At 38.4% G+C, this 21,708-nt stretch overlaps 4 protein-coding genes across 4 annotated transcripts; 3 read left to right on the top strand and 1 right to left on the bottom strand.

The window, feature by feature from the left end:
- The first annotated feature begins 1,559 nt into the window (after positions 1–1,559).
- LOC119228839 (trace amine-associated receptor 13c-like) lies at positions 1,560–2,758 on the top strand. The gene is made up of 2 exons (XM_037488796.2): positions 1,560–1,768; positions 1,939–2,758. The coding sequence occupies exons 1-2, from the start codon at positions 1,560–1,562 to the stop codon at positions 2,756–2,758; spliced, it is 1,029 nt and encodes a 342-aa protein (XP_037344693.2).
- An 8,516-nt stretch (positions 2,759–11,274) lies between these two features.
- LOC119229182 (trace amine-associated receptor 13c-like) lies at positions 11,275–12,450 on the top strand. Its single transcript, XM_037489365.1, has 2 exons — positions 11,275–11,447; positions 11,634–12,450. Exons 1-2 carry the CDS (start codon positions 11,275–11,277, stop codon positions 12,448–12,450), a joined length of 990 nt encoding a protein of 329 aa, XP_037345262.1.
- A 4,637-nt stretch (positions 12,451–17,087) lies between these two features.
- LOC119229013 (trace amine-associated receptor 13c-like) lies at positions 17,088–18,185 on the top strand. The gene is made up of 2 exons (XM_037489088.2): positions 17,088–17,260; positions 17,381–18,185. The coding sequence occupies exons 1-2, from the start codon at positions 17,088–17,090 to the stop codon at positions 18,183–18,185; spliced, it is 978 nt and encodes a 325-aa protein (XP_037344985.2).
- A 1,967-nt stretch (positions 18,186–20,152) lies between these two features.
- Positions 20,153–21,708, bottom strand: LOC134132808 (protein FAM133A-like). The gene is made up of 3 exons (XM_062564961.1): positions 21,589–21,708; positions 21,103–21,291; positions 20,153–20,443 (listed from the first exon to the last, which is right to left on the bottom strand). Coding segments are annotated over exons 1-3 (405 nt in total). The 5' UTR covers positions 21,590–21,708; the 3' UTR covers positions 20,153–20,228.

Raw genomic sequence — 21,708 nt, 5'->3', positions numbered from 1 at the left:
TGCCCCTGTTGGCTGTAAGCACAAAACAAATCCATATACAACGCACCTTTCATCTGTCTTAACAAGTGTTAATAGTTTGTTTAGGCCTCTGTGGCTATGTAAGAATGTGTGTACCGAAATGATCCCTTTTTATGCTATCACATACTTCGGCTGTTTAATTCATTCAAATATATTTTGTTTCTTAAAATTGTTTTCAGAGATATGGATGACCACATCATTTAAATTAAGATCATGTCAAGTGTTCATTTGTCAAGTTTTAAAAGAAATCAAGTCACAAAAGTTTAGTTGCTAACTGGAGGGCCACGGTCCGGATCCGGACCCAGAAGCTGTCCCATCCGGACACGAGAGAGGTAGCGGCAAATTACACATAAAATGACGGTAGGAAGACAAGAAAGATACAAGTGGGACGGAGAAAGAGACGGGTGAGACAAATGAGGAACAAATAGCGGTTTATAAAAAGAGAGAAGTGGACAGCGAAAGTAAAGTATTTAATTCATAATGGACGGACTCTGGTTTCTGTTCATACTTCCCACTGCAGCACTAAACCAGTGTCTCATGTGCTCAGAACCTGTTGAAACGTCATCATGAGGCGAAATGAGCTCCTCCACGCGAGGAGGAGAACGGCCCTGATGCATTCAGGTACACGTTTAACATCCTGGCAGGAAAAACTAGATCTTTCATATTCTATCAAATGCCAAAAAATGAGGCCTTCAATCAGAGATTTCTGTTTCACCGTTGTCTTTATTTGTTACATCAATCACATTCACACATAAGCCTTTGTGCTCGTTTACGTAGAGCTGCCATCAATTGGAGGTAATCGATCCCAACCAGTCAATGCAGTGGCCGTGCGTCATTACACTGATTAATTTCACATTTTGAAATTCTTTACTTGTTTTCTTTTTCTTCTTAAGGCTAACTGCGGCTATTGCACAAAACCCGGATAAGGGATTTATCCAGGACTTGGTTGCACAAAAGCAAGATGAATTAAACCCGGCCAAGTAACCATGGGGATTTATTCTTTGAAGCTAGCCTGCTCCAGACCAGGCTAAGATTAATCCTGCAGCCTCATGTGTTAAATCAGATGCCGCTCTGATCCCAAAACAAAATTATTTAACAGGCATTTTGTTGTTTTCTGAATGTGTTCTGATTTATTTTTATTAACATGCATCACTGTCACCAGTTTGGTTTTGAACTCTACTATTGCAGTTGTTTAGATCAGTGGTCCGCAACTTTTACCTCACGGACCATTTCGTGCAATAGCCCTCTGTTTACATTGACCTAAGGGTATCACTGAGTAATCAAAATAACAGTTAGATTTTGCGCTATCTGTGATTAGCTCGGTGGCGATCGCCGTATTAAGATCAGAAACACCGCAAACTTTCGCCACCCAACAGAAAAGACTGGTAAAGTAAGGGAAATAAGGAGATGAAAGTAGGATGAATGAAGAAGCCTAATGAAGACGAAACAGTAAGTAAAAAGTTTGTTCCTTCCTCCTAAGAAGGAGTTGTCTCCAGAGAAGAAGGGATGTGGAGGAAGAAAACGGCTTCATCAGTGGCATGATGAGCACAGCAGCATCGTGTCTCCTCTCTCAGAGAATGAAAAGTCTTGATGAAGATGAACTTTGCTTTCCTCATCTCCTCAACTCCTCCTGCAGGAAGACCATGCGTCCTCACTTTGTATCTATGCTTACTTATATTTTGTTGTCGTCCATCTCTCTGCTCACTGTGACTCTCAACCTGCTGATCATCATCTCCATCTCCCACTTCAGGTATTGTGATATTTTATCAATTTATTAAGCTAATAGAAAGAAATAGTTATTAGACTTGAATGGAAAAAGTCATTGGAGTCATTATGTCTTAATTGGTCTTATCTCTTGATTTGACAATTTCTGCTAACAATATGTATATATGATGAGTTTGTTTTCTTTCTAACCCTAAGGCAGCTCCAGAAACCCACCAACCTCCTCCTCATCTCTCTGGCCGTCTCAGACTTCTTCGTGGGCCTCATCGTGTTCTTTCAAATTGTGCTTATAGAAGGCTGCTGGTTTCTAGGTGACCTCATGTGTATCCTTTATACTTTCCTGGACTTTGTAATTACTTCTGCCTCAGTAGGAACCATGGTGCTCATATCAGTTGACCGATATGTGGCTATTTGTGAGCCTCTGCATTATGCCAACAAAGTCACACAAAAAAGAGTTAAGATCTGTGTGTGTCTGTGTTGGACATGTTCTGCTTTCCTTCAGACGCTTCTGCTGAAAAATAACTTTGAAGAACCAGGGAGGTATAACTCCTGCTTTGGAGAGTGTGTCATTGTGATTAACTACATTGCTGGACGTGCAAATCTTTTTTTTACTTTTATTGGACCCGTCACTGTCATCATAGTTCTGTATATGAGAGTCTTTGTGGTGGCTGTGACTCAGGCTCGTGCCATGAGGTCTCATGTTGCAGCTCTACCTCTTTCAAAGTTTCAAATGACCATAACTGCTAAAAAATCAGAAATGAAAGCAGCCAGGACTCTTGGTGTCGTTATTGTTGTCTTTCTATTGTGCCTCTGTCCATATTATTGTGTTTCACTCTCAGGCCAGGACACCTTGCTCAATGCCTCATCTTCTACAATCGTATTATGTTTGTTTTATTTCAACTCGTGTCTTAACCCTCTGATCTATGCCTTTTTCTACCCCTGGTTTAGAAAATCTATGAAGCTCATTGTAACTCTCAAGATACTGCAGCCTGGCTCATGTGAGAGAAAACTGCTGTAGAGACACTGCATGCTGAGAGGAATGAGACATGAAAATGTAATTGGTCATTGTGATGAGAATTTAATAACAGATAGCCTTCCAGAGAATTGTACAAATACTTTATCATGCAGAATATATTTCTTTACATTCTGTCCTGCTTAAATTAGACAGTGAACCTATTAAAAAGTTACTCCAGGAAATCTGTTGCCTGACCTGTGTGAGACTAAAATGTAATAAAAACTGAAGGATGTTTGACTATTATAGAATTTTTTTTTTTTTTTTTGCCTTCGATTGGGTTTTTACTCTGTGACTGCAATTTAAGATCTTTAGAGGTAATGTTAATAACTTTCCAATTTATACAGAGAAACCTGCCAGTTGTGTTTTCAAGGCTCCGTTCATAGATTTTAACAATGGTTGGTAAACATCATTAGGGTTCTCACTACTAGACTAGCATGGATATCTGGACTGTTAAAAAATGTGATAATTTTTGGGTCTCACGTTTGGGTATAGAGAAATCTTTCTATAGCGCCCTCTAGTTAGTTTTGTTATTTTTGAACGTTTGTAACAGGTAACAAAAACTCTGCTCAGCATCTAAACTCAGCTCGGTTAGCCTGCACAGTGCGAGGTGTGTTAACATTCGTTCTTTCTCATACAAGCTTACACTCCAAATCTAACGTGACTGAAAAAAAACACATTCTAAGTTCCATAGATGACAACCACTATTAATAAATTGAGCAGAAACTATTATGTATGCCTTTATGGATCCTAAAAACAGAAATTAATCATATCATGAATGCACAACATACTTTTAAGTGGACACAGATCAGTTGTTAAATATTAAAGTTTACAAAATAACATACAGCCAAATTTGAAGATTGAGGGCCCCATTTCCACATATGCAAAACCACAGAGGTAACCTTATTTGGTTTATCTGTTAATTAGTATTAAATGTCTCAATGTTAGTAAATCGTATAAATGATTCGGTAAAAGTATAATCTGAAAATATTCACTCGTCTCTCCTGACAGGATTTATTAAGACAATTTATAAAAATGATATCTGCCTTCTATATTCAAACCAAAATGGGAAATTTCAATCACATATATATTTATTAAATACAATGTTATGATACAATGCTTATTTTTGGTGTATATTTCATTCAATTGAGGCTGTAGTTTTCACTGTACAACGCAAATCATATATATTTATATATATTAGGGCTGTCAAAATTATTGCGTTAATCTATGCGATTTTTGTGGCCTAGATTTATGCACTAAAATATTTTAACGCAGTGATTAGAACTTTGTTTACTTCCGGTGTGTGTTACCTAGGAAACGGTGGTTGAAGATGGAGAGATCTTTTTGCATTGGAAGTAAAAACAAAAGAACTTTGCAGAGCAATTCCTTCATGTGTCAAAAAGAAGGGGGATTATTGGCAAACGGACCATTTTAAGCTTGCTGTTGGGCTACTTCCATCTCAACATCTACCCTGCGTGGCACACAGTCTGCAGAGGACCACCGTCCTGGCTACATGCCAGGAGGTTGTTGGCCCTTCAAACACAGCTGTCAAATGTTGGAGAGTTGAGAGCACAGGAAAGTGCACAAAGACAGCAGGAAGAGTCGCTGGAGATGATGAAATGTGTGTAGTGTTTAAAAAAATACAATCAAACAGTGTCTAAAATACATGCTTTCTAAAGTGTTTACTCGTTAAGATTTAGGGCCTCATCTGCGTACATTTGTGTTAAGTACTTGTGCTGTGATACGGCTGAGTGCACACTGATTTTCCCACTGCTGATGCTGTGGCTGCTCCTGAAATGATCCTTATGCCAATAATTGTAATGTAGCGAGCAGTTTAACAACTGCTGCAATGGAATGTGAATGCTGAGTCATCTTTGATTTCTTCCAACAACTAATGTATGGCTGTCATTTTACCAGGAGGCACATGTGAAGAGACCCACATTCTGGTTTACGCCTGCTTTTAAGAGACAGAATTTTTACCACAACATGGAGGCACGCTTTTACAGGCGTTTTTTGTAAATACCGCAGAAGACATAATTAGGTGACTTCATGCATCCCCTTCCATCTCTTTATGGGAAACTCCCACTTTCCCCTTGACTCCCCTGTGAAAGCATATGCATGACATCGAAAACGCAATTTGTAATTTGCCATTTTCAATTCCCGCGAAAATCTGCACTTTTACTTCAGATATACGGCCCCGGACCTTCTCTCTCCAGAACCTCCTGCATTAGATTACCGATTGTGGCGAGTAGGAATCTTTTGGTGTGGAGCGCCTTTTTGGCCCGCTCAACACCCAAACCCAAGGAAGACACCGGCAACGCCACCTGGGGAATTTCACCACGTGAATAGAATTTGACTATAGTTGAGTCACCAAAATACAGAAAGGACACAAGTTTGATTTATGCATGAAGCCAGAGACGTAGTTCCGTTAAAAACCATGATTTTATTTATTACAATTACTAAAACATCAAATATAAAATACTATTTAAAATACCAGGCCTTCCTAATAACTTCAACTTCAACTTTTTATTTATTTGAGCAGTACACATGGTGCTCAAAAGGAGTGGACTGAAGCAAAAGCTTATGAGAGCCCACCCCCAAGTACAATAAAATAAATAAAGTAACAATAATAAAATCAAACAAACAAAAAGTAAAAAATAAAAAAGAACATTTCTGAGCATTTCAAACAGCTACATTTCAAGCATTCATTCATGCTCCCCCTAGTGACAACACATTTCTTCTTGTCTGTATATTTCAAAAGTCTTTTGTTTGTATTTAACTTTGAACAGGTTGATGTTTGGACATCGTTTCAACTCCATCTCCAGTTTATTCCACAATTGTACACCATTAACTGTTGGACTAAAATTTTTCAAAGTTGTGCTATGTTTCTGAATCCTAAAGTTTAATTCATCACGTAATTCATAACAGCCAGTACGTTCTTGGAACCTTCTTTGTATTTGGTTTGGTAACAATTTATACCTTGCTTTGAATAACATCTGTACAGTTTGGAAGTCAACAATGTCACAAAACTTCATGATCTTTGAATTTAAAAATAATGAGTTTGTGTGGTCCAAAAACCCAACTTTATGAATTACTCGGATAGCTCTTTTTTGCAACAATACTACAGGTTTAACTGTGTTTTTATAAGTACTACCCCAAACCACAGTACAATAATATAAGTAGGGCAAAATCAGAGAACAGTATAAGGTATGTAGAGCTTTGATGTTTAAGATGTGCTTTGCTTTTGCTATTACTGAAATGCTTCTGGAAATTTTCGTAGATATATATTTAAAGTGAGATTTCCAAGTAATTCTGTCATCAATAATCACACCAAGGAATTTGATTTTATGCACTTGCTCGATAACAGCACCCTCTATCTGAATTGCTTCCTGAGCATTGGAATTACAGTTGCCAAATATCATGATTTTGCTTTTACTCAGATTTAGAGATAATTTATTTTGTTTGAACCACTTGTTGACACTTTTGAGTTCCCAGTTAACAATCCGACACAGCTGCTGTAAGTCGTCTCCTGATGCAAAAATATTTGTGTCGTCAGCAAACAAGATAAATTTAAGTACTTCAGACGTTTTACAAATATCGTTAATGTACATATTAAACAATTTTGGGCCCAGAATAGAACCTTGAGGTAAACCACAGACAATTTGTCGACAACTCGACTGATAACCACCAATTTTCACACATTGTTTTCTATTTTTTAAGTAACTGGTAACCCACTGTAGAGCTACCCCCCTAATTCCATAATGTTCTAGTTTATTAATTAATATATCATAGTCTATTGTATCAAATGCTTTACTCAGGTCAATAAATAACCCTATTGCACATTTCTTGTTATCTACAGCATTAGTTATTTCTTCAGTTATATCAAAGAGCGTGTGTGAGGTTGAGTGATTGTTCCTAAAACCAAACTGATTGTCCGAGAGTAAATTACACCTTTCAATAAAGCTGTCAAGTCTAGAGTTAAAAACCTTTTCTAAGATTTTAGAGAATTGTGGTAAAAGGGAAACAGGCCTATAGTTTGTAAAGAGATGTTTATCTCCTGCTTTGAACAGAGGAAATACTTTTGCGACTTTCATACTATCCGGAAATTGTCCAGTTTGCAACGATAAGTTACAGATGTAAGTTAACGGCTTAGAGATACTTTCAATAACAGTTTTTAAAGTTTTCATGTCCATGTCATGGTAATCTGTTGAGGTCTTATTTTTACACCCTTTAACAATGTCCAGTATCTCCTTTTCCTCCACAGGACTGAGGAACAAGGACATAGGATTTGTTTCTATCAGTTCACAATTATAGTTTTCAACGTTTGCAATTTTTGCAGCAAGGTTCGGTCCAACATCTACAAAGAATTTATTAAATGTTTCGACTACTTCATTCATATTATTTAAAGTGTTATCCTCATCTTTGAAATATTTTGGATAATTAATCGTTCTTGGTTTATTTCTAATTATACTATTTAAGATGTTCCATAAACGTTTAATATTATTCTTATTAGTATCTAACAACTTATTATAATAATCCTGTTTACATTTTCTAATGATACCTGTCAGTTTATTTTTATATTTCTTATATTTATCCTCAGCTTCTTTTGTTTTGTTATTTATAAAGTTTTTGTAAAGATTATTTTTTTTCTTGCAAGCATTTAGTAAACCTTTAGACATCCATGGTGTTTCTTTACACTTTCTGTTTTTACAATATTTCTTCATTGGGCAGTTTTTTTCGTATACCTTTTGAAATACTCTCGTAAACTCATCATAAGCCATATTCGTGTCATTCTCTCTGTACACAATACTCCAGTCTTGAGCTAAAAGCTCCTTTTTGAATGCATCAACAGTTTTCTCTGTTTTTAACCTTCTAAACCAATACTTGTTTTCCTCTTCATCTTTTACGTATCCATTTTTATGTCACTGTGTCACTCTCTATTTCATTTGAGAAAATGTTATCAATCAAGGTGGCACTATGGGTTGTTATTCTACTCGGTTTGGTTATTAGGGGAAACAGACCTATGCTGAATAAGGTATTTATAAATTCGTCCGTCTTTTTATGTTTATATGGGTTAAACAGATCGATGTTGAGGTCTCCCCCCACAAACATGACTTTATGATTTAATCCTGAAAAGTGCTCCTCCATCCAATTAGAAAAAACATCTATATCAGAGCCAGGTGTTCTATAAATAGAACTCACAATAATATTTTTCTTTTTTTGCCTTGTAATTTCTACAGTAAGGCGTTCAAGTGTATCATCCACCACCATTGTCTTATTCTCCATTACTTTATAACTATAGTTGGAGTCTATAAACATAGCTACGCCCCCACCATGCTTGTTCTTTCTGTTCATACTTACAAATTCATAACCATCAATAGAAAACTCAAATTCTCTGTCATTATTAATCCATGTTTCTGTTATTAGAATGACACTGAATGGTGTGGAAAAATGTTTTAAGAAGCTTTTGATGTGGTCAAAGTTTGCATAGAGGCTTCGACTAATGAAGTGGATTACAGTGAATGCCTTAACGTTCTTAAGTTTACTATTGTAAAGATCCTCTGTATAGTATTGACAGTCATTGGTAGCTCTAGAAAAAAAGTTATTTTCAGGGTCGATGTCGATCTCAGTGTTCTGTAAGTCGTATTGAGAGAATGTAAAATCCTGGGAGTTTGCTTCAGCAATTCTCCTTATTGAAAAGTCCAAGTCGGTGTTTCCTAGAGAACTATATGTATTACTAGAGATGTGAAATTATGTGCTTTTACATACCAAAATCCATACGTTTTTCCCGGTGTTTATACTGGATGTGGTGTACTGCTGCGTGGACGTATAATGAGTTTGTCATATCTCAAGAAGGCGATCTCCCCCCTTTCTTGTGCAGCTCTCAGCTCCGGCATCAGTTCTTTACGTTTTCTTTTTATTAATTCGGTGTAGTCCTCGTTAATGAAGATTTTTGTTCCTTTGAGTCGTTTAGCGCGCTGCAAGATTTCCTCTCGATCCTTCCACCGCAGTAGTCTGGCGATGATGGGTCTCGGCCAGTCTCTCCCGCTGCCCGGTTTCCCTACGCGGTGAGCCCTCTCCACCTCGACCACGTGATGTAGCTGGAACTTCTCCTTCACTTTTTCCTCGGCGTCGGCCCAAGTCTCTCCGGGCGACTCCAACACTCCCTCAAAGACCAGATTGTTTCTGCGGCTCTGTCCCTCCAGATACTCCAGTTTATCCGTGATAATGTGCAAATTGTCACATACTTTATAAAAGTGGGTTTGCAAAGTGTTTGTGCGCTCCGTGAGTTTCAGATTCTGTTCTTTTAAAGTTTCCACCTCACCTTGCGTGAACTGCAGGCTTGTTTTTAGCTCTTGAATGTCCTTTGTCTGTAAATCCAATCGGTTGTTAGTAGATTCCATTATTATTTTTATGAATCCTCTAAAGTTCTCCTGTTGTTGATGGAGCAGATCCTTAAAGATGTCCTTTTGTTTATCCAGTAACTCAGTAATTCGACTCAGGCTTACGTACTCCTCTTCCGTTGTCGCCACATCTCCCTGTAGCTTCGTCTCTGATCTAGTCGGTTTGGGCATTTTTCTTTCCTCTCTCTACAAAAAGTTGTTTGAATGAAATTTCGGCCGTCAATCACCAAAAGGATGATGATTAGTAAAAAAGGTTAACGATTCACCGCACGCTGCCATGAATTATTTGCTTTCCTTTCGTATGCTAAAGAAGCTATTTCCTTAGCCTTCCAGCTATTTCCTTAGCCAGTCTGCCTTCAAAAGAAGCCAGTTATATACTTCTGTGTAAAGAAATGCAGGCTGAAGTTAAACATGTCTAATCTTGTGTCTCTGTCTCATTCCAGTCCTGGTATCTGGGCAACTGAGTGAACTGTGGAGGAAAGGTGATTGTCAAACAGCAATGTCTTGGAGGAAAGGAAACGCTGCTGTCCCCAGGTAAGGGAAGTAAGTTCTGAGTCTTTACCGGTGGAGGGACAGGGTCAATGGGGTGTGGGGTCTCAGGGAAGGATCACCCCAATCACACGTGAACACACAAACACACTGCGGCAAACAAAACTCAAATTAAACCAAACGGGGGGGAAACACAGCACACAGGAGAGAGACACCACTACCTGGGGACACCACTAACTGGGGACACCGACGTCACCACCTTTGACACTCAGCAACTATGGGGGAAGAACCTCCAATTATTGGGAGGGAAAATAAATCAATAAACCAAAAAATAAATAAAAACTTCAATCTCAGGAAAATCTAGCCGGCGTAGGTGTCTTAATGGCCTAGAGCCCTACCACCAAAATAACAAAAATAACCAAGATTAACAGATAATAGAATTTCCACAAAAATGAGTATTTTTATCAGAACTTAACAAATATAAACCAAAACCACTTAAATCATAATTTAACCAATCAACCCATAAACATAAACCCCAATCTCCATACACGTAGTCGCAAGCACGGGCAAACCAAAAAAGGCAAACTATCATCCGTGTCGCACCCACATACAGCCCTGTCGGACACTTTGAGCAATAGATCCTGGCGCTGTGACGCGCGTAGATGACGTTGTAAGCTTGTGTAGCACCAACCCGTTGAACGGGGTTGAAACCGAAGTCAGGTGAGACAAAACAGCAGCATGGCAGGGAAGGGAGGGGCTGGTTCAGATACCAGCGCAATATGAGGTCTGGGAGACCCTGCTAGGCCCGCTGGGCCCAGAAGCTGACTGTATATAAGTGGTATAGTAATGGACAGATGGGCTGAAACCCAACTCGTGAAGGGTCAAACCGAGGCCACGCACATAATTAATGTGAAATTTCTATCTCAGTTCACAAACAAAATAAGTTTAATTTAAACTCCAGGTTTCTAAAGCGGGTTTTCAGAAATGTTCCCACTATCATATCTATTGTGAATAACTGTCCACTGGCTGTGTTTCATATGAACCAAAGCATTCTGAAGTCTTGACCCATTCATTTTAGAAGTTCATATCCTTTAATGGATCCTCTGCTGAAGCACATCTAAACTGTGGTAATGCTCCATTATTGACCCCTTGTTCTTCCTTATCTACACCTGCTATTGCTAGGACACATCATCGATGTACTGTGTTGAAAATGTACGTCACATATTGAAAGAGGGAACAGGGCAATGTTCATCAGTTCTAATGTTTTTTGTCCAAAAGCAAGCCTTGCATGTCCAAGAATAAATAATGTATATGGCCACTGTAAAAAGTTAAATAATAATCTGTCCTGAATAAAGCAGCTTTGACTGTGTTGTTCATTGCTGTTCTCCATCACTGAACACGAGGGAAGTTATAATTGTTTCTAAAGATGTGAAGGAGAAAGAGGGAGGGCAAGGTGATGTACAGGAAAAAGACCGATGAAGACAGATGAAACAGTGAGGCAGAGGTTTGGTTCTTCCCTCTAAGAAATAATTGTCTCCAGAGTATTAAAGAAGGAGGGATGTGGAGGAGGACAAGAGGTTCATCAGTTGCATGATGAGCACAGCAGCATAGTGTCTCCTGTCTCAGAGAATGAAGAGTCTTGAAGAAGATGAACTGTGTTTTCCTCATCTCCTCAACTCCTCCTGCAGGAAGACCATGCGTCCTCACTTTGTATCTATGCTTACTTATATTTTATTGTCCTCCATCTCTCTGCTCACTGTGACTCTCAACCTGCTGGTCATCATCTCCATCTCCTATTTCAAGTACTAGGAGATTTTATCAATGCATTAAGCTTGTAGCTTAGAAGAATTGGTTAATGATTGAACTAATAATCAAAACTAAGACTTCATTGGGAATATGATTTTATGTTATAGTCATTGCTTTTATGTCTAGATATGACAATTGCTGCTAACAATAACAATTAGCTTGTTGTTTTCTTATCTCCTAAGGCAGCTCCACACCCCCACCAACCTCCTCCTCATCTCTCTGGCCGTCTCAGACTTCTTTGTGGGCTTCATTATGTTCTTTCAGATTGTGCTTACAGGTGGCTGCTGGTTTCTAGGTGACCTCATGTGCGTTTTGTATCAGTATCTAGCATATATTATTACTTCTGCCTCAGTGGGAACCATGGTGCTCATATCAGTTGACCGATATGTGGCTATTTGTGAGCCTCTGCATTATGCCAACAAAGTCACACAAAAAAGAGTTAAGGTCTGTGTGTGTCTGTGTTGGACATGTTCTGCTTTTCTTCACTCTCTGTTGCTTAAAGACAACCTTGAAAAACCAGGCAGGAATAACTCCTGCTTTGGAGAGTGTGTCATTGAAATTAACTACATTGGTGGACTCACAGATCTCTTTTTGACTTTTATCTGTCCTGTCACTGTCATCATAGTTCTGTATGTGAGAGTCTTTGTGGTGGCTGTGACTCAGGCTCGTGCCATGAGGTCTCATGCTGCAGAATTACCTCTAAGATTGTCAATGACCATAACTCCTAAAAAATCAGAAATGAAAGCCGCCAAGACTCTTGGTGTCGTTATTGTCGTCTTTCTATTGTGCCTCAGTCCATTTTATTGTGTTTCACTCTCAGGCCAGGACACCTTGCTCAATGCCTCGTCTGCCACGATTGTAATTTGTGTGTTTTATTTCAACTCGTGTCTTAACCCTCTGATCTATGCCTTTTTTTACCCCTGGTTTAGAAAATCTATGAAGCTTATTGTTACTCTTGAGATACTGCAGCCTGGCTCATGTGAGAGAAACCTGCTGTAGAGACACTGCATGCTGAGAGAAAATAGACAAGAAAATGTACGTGGTCATGTTGATGAGAATTTAATAACAGATGTAGAAGTTTTGGTCCTGTGAACTTTGTACGAACACTTGTATGTGCAGATCATATTTCTATTCATTGTGTAGCAGGTCATTTAAACAGTGAACAAACTATTAAAACTACAACTTAAGTTACTCTAGGAAATCTGTTTGAACACTATTTCAAAGCACTTAGAATTCCAGAATAAGTCTCGAGATTTAAAGTTGTCTTTTTCATTATTTGCTCAAAAGGATAAAATTACAACAGCTTCACATGGAAGGAAGCTGTAAGCTTCTCCTCCACAATTTAGAGACACAACATCCTTTTATGGGCCAACCGAAAAGAACAACTGTTTGTCACGGTATGAATAATACAAAAATGGTGCCCTGGAGCCCGAGAGAACCTTGGGGAGAAGTCACAACACATTCTTGGTGAAAAATAAACAAGTCATAGAGAATTACAGAGACTTTATGTCTTTACTTGTCTGCTCTGTCACCTATCTTGAGCCCCAGGTCATAACCGTTGTTGGTTTAGGTTAGAGACTATTTCTTTGATGACAAGATGTCACATAAAATATTCTTGGTTCAGTATATGTGCTGTGTAGTGTATCTTTCCCATTGTTAAACCCCTATCAGCGGTTCATACTTGCCGAACGCTTGCATTAATATTTCCAGCTCAATAGGGGTGACGAATGCCGACCGATTGTTTGTGTTGGTTGCCATGGTAACCCGTTGTATCATGATTCCATTCTTGCTGCCTTCAGCCCACGCACTCAACTCTGAGTCAATTGAACCAACTCTAAACAGCTGTTTTGAAACCCAAAACTCAAAGAGTTTAGGATTTGACTGAGAGTTTGTTGAACCTCCTACTTGAAATGGACACCTGACATTCAGTGCCTTCCGAAGGTTGTGTCAAGCTCAATAGTTTAAGTCAGTCTGTTTTCTAATCCGTTTCCTGTTCCTTTGCCTTCAGTACTTTCAAAAAAGAAGCTACAGTTCAATATATATATATTTTATTGAGATTTCACATTTTGCTATGAATATAGAATGCCCATATCATTTTAATAAAGTATATTTATACATGCTGGCATTGGAAATAAGCAATTTTTTTCAGATAATAGTTTGGATAGTTCTTATTAATTACAGCCCAACAAATAATTTTTACTATTTCCCACTGACATGTTATGTGCCCTTCTTGGCCCTTCAAATGAGACCCTCAATTAAATTCTGAGCAGTTTTTATTATCTGTTCAACATAATTATGAATAATTGACTAAGTCTGTCACAGCCGCTGGGTGTTTGCATGTTATGTGGTCGTCCTGTTCTTGTTTTGCGCCTATGGTGTAGGTCTGTGTGGATGTTTTCCTGGTTGCGATGACAAAAGAGCGTCAAGGCTCCTTGAAAGATTGCCTGGCAGGTTTCACTTTCTTAATATATATGTGTGTTGGGGTTGTATAATTTTTGTTCTCACACAATTCAGCTAACTCTAATGGTAAAATATGAATCATATTAGTCAAGATGACTAACCACTGGGCGGAACAGTGGTGTGGTGGTTAGCACTGTCACCTCACAGCAAGAAGGTCCTGGGTTTGTGGGGAGTCTGCATGTTCTCCCCGTGTCTGCGTGGGTTCTCCCACAGTCCAAAGACATGCTCTGGGGATTAAGTTGATTGGGAACTCTAAAATTGTCTGTAGGTGTGTGAAAGGTTGTTTGCCTCTGTGTTAGCCCTGGAAGGTGTACCCTGTCACTCGTCCAAAGTTGGCTGGGATAGACTCCGGTCCCCTCGCGACCCCTGTGTGCAGGATAAGCAGTTCAAAGGATAGAAGAAGATGCCTAACCGTAATTAGAAGCAAAGCAACACGCTACTGCAGCAAAAGACAGAGAAACGTGGGAGAAAACTGCTGCTCGGGTCAACGCTTCAGTTAATAATTTATGTACACACTAATCATATTCCATAGGTTTTACACTCTGTCAGAATGCACTAAAGCAGGAGGTTCAACAAACTGTCAGTCAAACCCTAAATTTTATTTGTATTGTATTGGAATACACACTCATATTTAATCACAAGAATGGCTGGTAAAAACGGGTCCAAGGGTATTGAACCTATAATGTATTTTATTCAGGTGCATCCTGTGGAACTCCTCTTTAATGGCTCTCACTGGTTTGTGTCCAGGGAACAAACACGTTTAAAAGACGTTTTTCATGGCTCTACACACAGTAGTTTTACTAATATTCTCCACATCACTGGTGTTATGAAGGAAACTGCAAACAAGTAGTTATCTAGAAATGACAATACGGTATATCTCATTGGGGCCACAATATTCTCTTTCGACGTTTAGCACCTTGCAAAGTAAAACCGCTTCTTCGTCAACAGGATGGTCCAGAAAAGGACATGCCATGATCAAGAAAACACTTTAATCTTTAACGTAACAGAGATCATATTTGTTCATATTCAACTAAAATATGTCTTATACAGAGTATGAATGAATGAGGACATGAAAGAGCGCTGTGTCATTGGCTGGCTGCTGTCAGAGGGAGCAGCCTGTGAAAGAAACTCAAGGTTTATTGAAGAAAACCTGCTCCCAACCAGATTAGGTTCACAGGCTCAGTTACCATAGCGACTGATCCTGAGGTTTAGTTACCTCGCCTTCTGAAATAGACCACCCAGAGTTTCCCTCATCGCAGGGTTAACAAACTCTGAGTTTCCACTAAGCCTGCTTTTTGAAACTGACCCCTGGTGTGTTATTTGCCTATTTGGAACTGGTTGGAGGGGGGCAAGGATGATCTTGGAATTCCCGCCTTGTACTCGTTGCCCAGCAACCCGAACAGGTTACGTTCAGGAACGACACAAAACATAAATAAATTATTTGATACGTTGTGTAGATGAAAAAAGGTAGTCCTTGATGTCCGCTTTATCTGGGAGTTAAAGGACACATCCTCGTCAAAGAGAATTCCAAATTTCTTTACGGTGCTGCTGGATACCAGAGCAATTCCATCCAGAGAAACTGTATCACCAGAAAGCTGACTTCAATGGCACTCTGGGCCTATCAAGATAACTTTTTAAGTTTTGATGTCTCCCAGAGTTAAACTAGTTGGGCGGTCTTGTCTGACTTGATCGTCGGATACGATTGAGTGTCTGCATAACAATGAAGTTCATGCAGTGTTTTCTTATAACATTGCCTACAGGAAGCATATACAGGGTAAATGTCATAAAGTCAAACAAATAGTAGAAACTGATAATAGCAGACAATGAAAATGAATCATAGTAGTAATAGTGACAAACGTAAAAATAACAATCTGGCACAAATGCATGAGGTCAAATGGGCCGTGATGCAATGTGTGTGATCACATTAAACCTTGATGCAATGAATCAGATCACAATATATGTCCAATCAAACCCTCTCCACTCCCACTCTGCTTGTATTCAAAGTGCCCTCCAACAGACTAAAACAGAAACAATGGCAACGTTTGTAATCATTTTGTACCCGCACTAATAACTGGAAGTGTTGGCAGTGAGTTTGCAGACTCCTTGCATTCTCTGTGTGAATACGCCTTAAACCAAAACCGGATAAAATAGCAGAATCCTTTGCAGAGTTCTACAAATCTTTAAAAGAATATTACAGATACCTGGTTTTAAGATGCAAAACTCACAAAGTTCCTAAATCCTATAAAGCTAACTGAACTGACAGAATCAGCAGCTAAGGAACTGGATGAGCCTATCAAGGAATGGGAGATCCAGGAGGTGATCTCCATGCTCAAAAATAATTTCAAGCCCAGGACCAGATAGATATATTCATGAATTTTCATGAAAATCTCAAGGTTATTTTATCACCGCTTTTGCTAAAGGCATACCACCATACATCAGAACCGAAAACTATACCACCGACTTGGACCATCTTGGACTGAGGCAACTAGAGTAGTAATAAAGAAGGTAAAGATCCTACCGAGTGCCAATCCTATGTGACCGCCATTTGATGTTTCTTGTTCTTTCTGTGCATTGTACATATCACCTGAATATCATGTGTACCAAGACTACATGCAACTGGAAAGTGGACAAACAAAGTAATGCATGTTGTCATGTTGTTAAAAAAATATAAAGTGAGTATTAAAAAAGGAAAAACTCCAATTATAGTGCAAATCATTTTGCCAATTGTCAAACCTTGCTTTTTTTCCTTTTTCCAGCAATGACTAATGATGATCAGTAAACTGTTTTTGTTTAATATTAGGTTCGTTATAATTCATCACTAACATCATTTCATTTAGTGGCTGCTCACCAACCCCATAGATGTAGGCTGGTATGTGACTTTACTTTCAAATACATTTTTGTTGTCTTTAAATAAATAGAGAATAATTTAACAAATCATCATTAAAAATAATAAAGAAAGTACTTGGTCAAAGGTCAACATCAGAACACACCCATAGTCATCTCCAGCTGGAAGATGCACGGAAACTATTGTTCTTCAATCTCCATGGAGAAAGAAACAATATCAGAGGTGATGAGGTAGGAGGGGTGGACCCAAAGTAAAGAGACAAATCAGTTGTAAGACAAGAAGCTTTGGCCAGTCAGCTGAAGCTGTTGTTCTGCAGCTTCTCCTCTCAGTGATGGAAACCTTGGTGGGAACTGAACTTTGCTTTCCACAACTCATCAACACCTCCTGCAGAAAGCTTACTCGTCCTCACTTTGAAGCAATGTTGATTTACATTTTGTTGTCCTCCATCTCTCTGCTCACTGTAGCTCTCAACCTGCTGGTCATCATCTCCATCTCACATTTCAAGTAGTGACATATTTCATCTATTTGTCAACCTGGTAGATTGAAACCTTGTATTATGTATTTTTATGTGAATAATCAATGACTTGAATGTTTACACCAATATCAATATCTGTTTCCCTCTAGGCAGCTCCACACACCCACCAACCTCCTCCTCCTCTCTCTGGCCGTCTCAGATTTCCTCGTGGGCCTCTTCATGATCTTTCGAATAATTATAATAGATGGCTGCTGGTTGCTCGGTGATCTCATGTGTTCTCTTTGGTTGATTATATCATCTACTATTATCTCGTCCTCAATAGGAACCATGGTGCTCATATCAGTGGATCGATATGTGGCTATTTGTTATCCTCTGCATTACTTCACCAAAGTCAAACCAAAAAGAGTTCAAGTATGTGTTTGTCTGTGTTGGATGTTTGCTGCTTTATATAACTGTGTGTTAATGAAGAATAACCTGCAACAACCAGGCAGGTATAACTCCTGCATAGGAGAGTGTGTTATTGACATTAATTACATTGCTAATCTTTATGATCTAATTGTTTCATTCATTGTTCCCATTACTGTTATTGTCATTCTATACATGAGAATATTTGGGGTGGCTGTGTATCAGGCTCGTGCCATGCGGTCTCACATTACAGTTGTGACAATGAAAGTAACTGTTAATAAGTCTGAAATGAAAGCAGCCAGGAATCTTGGTGTTGTTGTAGTTGTGTTTCTGATATGCGCTTGCCCATTTTATTGTTTTGTTCTTACATCCCAAAATAACATGTACACAGCTTCATCTGTAACCATTGTGATATGGTTGTTTTATTTTAACTCCTGTCTTAACCCTCTGATCTATGCCATTCTCTACCCCTGGTTCAGAAAATCAATTAAGGTCATTGTTACACTTGAGATACTGAAGCCTGGTTCATATCGGACCAACCTGCTTTAGAGACACGCTCCATCGGTCAAAATTCAAACTAGCCTGAACAGGATGTGCAGAATTTTATTTATGGTGCAAATCAATCAATTGATCAATCAAATCAATTATTCCCTTTTCCCCTCAATTTATTGTGCCAGAGTTGGAAAAAGAGCATTATTTTTCTCAGGTCCGCGGGCAGACCTACAATAATCTCGTACTGCTGTATTGTACACTATCCCCTCTGGTATATCCACTTGTTACCTTGCTGCTGCTATGCGAAAAGTCTAAGCACATGTATAGCCTAAAAAACAAAATCGGAATTAAAATGGGATTTAAAATGGAATAGATTTTGCTCAAACATGTCATTTGACAATTGGGTAACACTTTACTTGAATGGGTGTTCATAAGACTGACATAACATTGTCATAACCATGACATGACAGCTGTCATAAATATCAATGAATACTTATGACAGTTGTCGTTAAGTGTCATTCGGTAAGTTATGTCACTTTTGATGCGAAGGTGACATTGTTTGAGATGTCCTTGTTATGACAACTTGACATAAGCCAAGACAACAAAACCTGTCATAAACATGTCATAGCAGACCTAACTGTCAAACTTAAGAAAACGTTTGGTTTCATATCTTAGAGCGACATTAAACCGTCCTATATGGATGGTTTTGACACTCGCTGTCATAAAACCATTACAACTGTGTCATAAATGTTGTTCCTTTCTTTATGATGTCGTTAAGAGTAACTACACTGCCAAATGACCTTATAACAGTGTCACAACTGTTTTCTTTGAATTCAAGTAAAGTGGAACAATTAGATTCTTCAATTAATATGTCATTATATGTTATTACATAGTCAAACCAGTTTATAATTGTGTCATAACTGTTTTCTTTGAATTCAAGTAAAGTGGAACAATTTGAATGTTTCGTTAAAATGTCATTAAGTGTTATTACACTGTCAGATGATATAAATACCTTAACAAAAGCAACAAACAAGTTAAGGTAGTGTTTCCTTTATGTATTGTTTTTGTAACACAAAACATAACACATAGAAAATTTCTACATATATTGTGTATGTATAAACACATTAACTTTAAGTTCAACAGCAAGTTTAAACAGTTTAACAAAATTTAAACATTTGTGTATAAACACATTAACTTTAAGTTCAACAGCAAGTTTAAACCGTTTAACAAAATTTAAACATTTGTGAACAAAATGAAAATTATTAAGTATACTTATACATTATTGGGAGGAGCTTTCCATTTTTTTTGCATGCTGTGATGGTTTCGGCCATCTCCTCGTTTATAGCCCCGCGGCAACGCTCTGCAAGCACACAAATCTTCATTTGATCTTCGTCACCTGTCAGCAGACCTTGGAATGCGTCCCGAAAAGTAATTGCGAGCTCAGCAATTATAGCTGTGCGTGCAATCGTGTTTCGATTCAACGTTCATTTTCGCGAAGGCTTTCTTCATGGGTCCACACTTTTTGAAGATCCGAAGGACATTCTTATAGCGACGGATCACTCCATCTGTTGTGGTTACTTAAGAACACAACAGAAAAACAAACAAAATAGGTCACTTTTTCAGACTTATACTGGCATTGTTGATTTGGCACCCTATAGGTTTTGCAGTACTAGCTGATGAGAAAGGATCCTTCTTACTTTTGCATCCTTCTTCTAGGCTGGTTATATTAGACTTTCCTACCCGACTCTGTGGCTAGCAATATCTGCCTTCACCAGCCTAGAAAGAGGATGCCCAGGAAGTAATGTCCTTTTTTACCTGCCTGTACCAAACATAACCCTATAATGGATAGAGGATGCACAGTGAACTAGGATGGTACAGTAAGTAGATTTATTTCTTATATTTTTCTGTTTCAGAGGTTAAATATCTAACAAATGATTACTAAAATATACCATTAGCGAGACATCAATATATCATCTTTAGTTCCATCTAATTATTATTAACAAAGCCCATGAAAGTAGTTGATTTTCATACAAATGTAATCCATAAAAGGTTAAGCAGCGGTCAACTTTAACTTTATTATAAAGGTGATTATAAAGTCTGTTATAATATCATATCTATATAATATCTCTGCTTACTTCTTGAACGACTGTATGATCCAGAGTGTTTTTTTGACTTCTGGGTCTTTTTCTTGGACTTCTTCTTCCTGGACTTTTTCTTCTCCTCTTCTTCTGAGGATGATAAAAAGCTTGAGTCTGAGGAGGGAGATGTCGATGTTGAAGTCGAAGATGAAGAAGGTTCTGGAGCAGTCTTTCTGCCTGGGGGAAGCAAAGTGGGGGTAGGTGGAGAAGCAAAGATGTTTATAAGTAAACAAACCAAAAAACTAAGAATTTACTTTTTTATGCAGAGTCACTTTTTTGATAGCAGAAAACTGCACAAGTACAAGAAGAGGGTTATAATTACATTAATTATTATTAATTATTATTTTTTTCTTTCTTATTTTTTCTATTGCACTGTAGTTGATTAATTAACACACAGTTTTTTGGGGGGAGCGAAAAGCGATTGCACTCTGGTTATACTCCCAGAGCAATTTACTGGCAGGAAAGCTCAGTTATTTTTTTAGCAGTAACAGTGAGTGAAACAGTTTGTGTGTGTTTTTGTTAACATGTTAGTAGAGCATTAGCTGTAGCATACAGTGATGGCTCTACTCTATTTCAGTGGCTAACATTACTAGCTTGGGCAAAAGTTTAAATAATTTTCTGTGTAGCAATGCAATCACCAGAGACTAATCAGGTCATATAGGAAAAGTTTTGGAAGGGCTTGGGAAAATAGTATTTCCACTCAAATGGACATCTCAGTTGTACCAACAATGCAATTGTATATAATGATATATCCTTACACTCTGCCCAGCCTATTTATATTTTTGGTTCCTTGAACAACAAGTACTGCATGAATGTTAATTGTAGTGTATTTGTACCTTTCCCAGAAGATGCAAGTGTGCTGGGGACTTCCTTAATTTGGGAGAGTAGGAAGTCCTTGTCGGCTTTCAGGTCCTTGTTGGCCTCCTCCAGGTAATTAATGCGCTCCTCAAGGTGTTCAATCTTCTGTCGATCCATCTTGGCTTGTTCCTTCAGTTTGGCCAACTCCAATGCCCCTGTTGGAGCCACTGGAACAGAGGAAGTACTTTAAGTGGATGATTGAGGTTAGTGAATGGTGGTGGTGTACTGCAGTGCAATATTTTGATCTGTGTCCTTATATTTTACAAGTTTCATTAACAGACATTAATTCATTGCACTGCAGTACACCGACCAAATTCCCAGTACTTTTGTGCATATTGTTTATTGAGAAGATAGGCAAAAATGGACATATGTGCCTCAATCAGCCAACTACCATAAATAAAAAGTATATTTCTAGCCATACTGGTGAAAGTAGTAAAAAAAAAACATGAATGAACTAGACTTACTTGTTTTCCTTGGGGAATATTTGATTGGCTTTCTTTTCTTTGGCTGAATAGGGACCTCTTCAAATTCTTGTGACAGGTCCTCCTCCACAGCTTGTAGCAACTTAGGGTTAGCTTCATTAT

This window comes from Pungitius pungitius, chromosome 10 (assembly GCF_949316345.1).
Source record: "Pungitius pungitius chromosome 10, fPunPun2.1, whole genome shotgun sequence".
Taxonomy (NCBI): Eukaryota; Metazoa; Chordata; class Actinopteri; order Perciformes; family Gasterosteidae; genus Pungitius; species Pungitius pungitius.
Note: the sequence above shows the minus strand (reverse complement) of the source record. Positions and strands in the feature narration are given on the sequence as shown.

What these genes read in the sequence shown, in the direction of transcription:
- LOC119228839 (XM_037488796.2), top strand. Translation starts at nt 1,560, where the DNA reads ATGAGCACAGCAGCATCGTGTCTCCTCTCTCAGAGAATGAAAAGTCTT. An exon ending in ATCTCCATCTCCCACTTCAG is followed by an intron (nt 1,769 to 1,938) that starts GTATTGTGATAT and finishes TCTAACCCTAAG; the next exon opens with GCAGCTCCAGAAACCCACCA.
- LOC119229182 (XM_037489365.1), top strand. Translation starts at nt 11,275, where the DNA reads ATGAAGAGTCTTGAAGAAGATGAACTGTGTTTTCCTCATCTCCTCAAC. An exon ending in ATCTCCATCTCCTATTTCAA is followed by an intron (nt 11,448 to 11,633) that starts GTACTAGGAGAT and finishes TTATCTCCTAAG; the next exon opens with GCAGCTCCACACCCCCACCA.
- LOC119229013 (XM_037489088.2), top strand. Translation starts at nt 17,088, where the DNA reads ATGGAAACCTTGGTGGGAACTGAACTTTGCTTTCCACAACTCATCAAC. An exon ending in ATCTCCATCTCACATTTCAA is followed by an intron (nt 17,261 to 17,380) that starts GTAGTGACATAT and finishes GTTTCCCTCTAG; the next exon opens with GCAGCTCCACACACCCACCA.
- LOC134132808 (XM_062564961.1), bottom strand. An exon ending in ACTTGCATCTTCTGGGAAAG is followed by an intron (nt 20,444 to 21,102) that starts GTACAAATACAC and finishes TGCTTCCCCCAG; the next exon opens with GCAGAAAGACTGCTCCAGAA.